We start from the raw sequence: 2,418 nt of genomic DNA, 5'->3' as shown, positions 1-2,418 counted from the left end.
GCAGCAGCCCCTGGGCCCGGGGGCCCCCAGGGGCCCCTGGCCACTTCTGGGGGCCCCCTGAGGGTCCTCCTTGGGCGCTAAGTCCAGCCCCAGCCCCTAGAGAGACCCGCCTGCTGCTCCCCTAACCACAGGCGAGCTTGGGAGCTGCTGCTGGCTTTACTGAGAGCCAGAAAACTCCCGAAAAGCCCCGAGACAGAGCCAGAGAGAGCTCTGCTGCAGTCTTCGCAGCTTCTGGGCAATTCAGGGGGTCTTCTGCTGCGGGCCAGCAACTCGCCCGCCCCCTAGCTCTCGCACTACAGCTGCAGCAGCAAAATCTAAGCCTCCGCAGCAGGAATGCAGCACTTTCTGCTGCAGCCGCAGTCGCTGCTGCTGCTGCTATACCGCTGCGCAGCTCTGACACGCAGCGCCACAGCAGTCTTGGGGTGCCTGCAGCTGCAGCAGCAGGAGCCGAGCTGCAGCAGCAGGAGCCAGCTGCAGCTCTTCACGCCTGAGAATCTACTATTAGTCACTCGCAGCTGCAGCACCTAACTGCACTGCAGCAGCAGCGCCTACCTGCACTGCAGCAGCTGCCCCAGGGCCAGCAGCAACTCTTGCTGCTGCTCTCACTGGGGCCTCAGGGGGCTCGCCCGCGGCAGCAGCAGCATGCTGCAGTCTCGCAGGCCTGTTCTGCTTCTCTGCTCTCCTTTTTTAGCTCTACGTGTAGCAGATACTCCCTCTATCTGCGGCAGCAGCAGCAGCAGCACACTGATGCAGCAACAGCGGAGACGCACAGCCTCCTGCTGGAACGCACTGCAGCAGAGCGCTCTGCAGCCGCAGCAGCTGCTCGCAGCAAAAACTCCTGCGGAAGGCTGCTGCACGTGCTGCTGCTCTTCCTATACGGCGCTGCTCTAGTGCTCCTGCTGCTGCTGCTGCTGCTGCTGCTGGGGAATATCAAGATCCTGGGTACCGCCTTCCCAAGGCTGCTGCAGGCACACAGTGCTGCTGCCGCCGCACAGGCTGCAGCTCGAAGCAGCGGCTGCTGCGCCCAAGCGCTACGAGCTGCTGCTGCTGCCTTCCTCTTGTTGCTGTTGCTGCTGCTGCAGCGCTGCGGCAGCACCCCCAGGCTCGTGCTTCTCGTAGGACAGGCAAAGACCTCACAAAAGGAGAATCCTTTAAAATGCAGCGCCGTCCCATCTGCTGCTGCTGCACCTCGCCGTGCTGCTGCTGCGGCTGCTGCTGCCCGCCCCCAAGGCTGCGCCACCGCTGGCAGCTGCTGCCCCAGCCCTCCTGCTGCCAGTGGTGCTGCAACGCCGGCTGCTGCTTCTGCTGCTGCTCGTATTGCTGCTCGTGCCGCTGCTGCAACTGAACCGTCCGGCGCTGCTGCTGCAGCTGCACCGTTCGCTGCTGCTGCCCTTCCAAAAAGCCGTCGTCGTGTGCTTCTGGAGTCTGCTGCTGCTGCTGCTGCTGCAGCTCTATCTTTCTACACTGCAGCAGCTGCTGCTGCTCGTCTCGCTGGCGTGGCTGAAGCTGAATCTTCCGTCTCAGCTGCTGCTGGACAAGCTCCTGTTCCCCTTGCTGCTGCTGCTGCTGCTGCTGCTGCTGCTGTTGTTGTTGCGGGGACACTGGCTCTTCTCCACCCAAAAGTTGGTCACCAGCAGCAGCAGGCAGCAATGAAGGGCTCCCTGTGGGGCCCCAGGCATCAGCAGCAGCAGGTCCATCTGCATGCGCCCCGGGCCCCCAAGAGCCCCCAGAGGGCCCCTGGGGGCCCCCTGGGGGCCCCTGGGAGCCCCCTGGAGGCCCCTCTGGTCCCCCAGGGGACCCCGTGGGGGCCCCTAAAGAAGAAGGTGAGGCTGCTGGGATAAGCTGCGTGGCTTCTGCTGCTGCTGCTGCTGCTGCTCCCTCCTGCTGCTGCAGCACAGACCAAGGGCTGCGCTGCTTGACGGGCGGCGGGTGCCTGTGACCGCGACTCGAGCTCCTGCTGCGGCTCCTCCGCCCAGCCCTTCTGCTGCTGCTGCTACTACTGCTGCTGCTGCTGCATCTGCTGCTGCTGCTGAGGTGTGGGGTGGCAGCGGGGCCCGGAGCCCTACGGTGTCTGAACAGCCGCCTCCTGCGGCGCTCTTCTGCGTCGAACATTTCCCAAAGCGCATCTCGCCACTGCTTGTCGATTTTCTGCTGCTGCTGCTGCTGCTGCTGTTGCTGCTGTTGCTGCTGCTGCTGATGGTAGGGGTAAGAGGCATGGTGCTGCTGCTGCTGCTTGTGTGGGTGGTGCCGGTGCTGCTCGAGCTGCTGAGGGTACTGCTGCTGCTGATGCTCTTGCTTTTCACCGAACTCCAAGTGCTGCTGCTGCTGCTGCTGTAGCAGCAAAATTTGCTGCTGACTATCATTCGGACCTGGCTGCTGCTGCAGCGACTGCGTCTGTTGCTGCTGCTGCTCCTGACG

General features: G+C 63.8%; 1 protein-coding gene across 1 annotated transcript; it reads right to left on the bottom strand.

Moving 5' to 3' along the window:
* Positions 1-930: 930 nt before the first annotated feature.
* On the bottom strand, positions 931-2,112 carry ETH_00040970 (uncharacterized protein; the record flags this gene model as incomplete). The annotated part of the gene is made up of 1 exon (XM_013379614.1): positions 931-2,112. One exon carries the CDS (start codon positions 2,110-2,112, stop codon positions 931-933), a length of 1,182 nt encoding a protein of 393 aa, XP_013235068.1.
* Positions 2,113-2,418: the final 306 nt, after the last annotated feature.

Source organism: Eimeria tenella, genomic scaffold (genome assembly GCF_000499545.2).
Source record: "Eimeria tenella Houghton genomic scaffold, Eth_scaff3643, whole genome shotgun sequence".
Lineage (NCBI taxonomy): Eukaryota > Apicomplexa > Conoidasida > Eucoccidiorida > Eimeriidae > Eimeria > Eimeria tenella.
The sequence above is the reverse complement of the archived record's forward strand: the minus strand, read 5'-3'. Positions and strand labels throughout refer to the sequence as shown.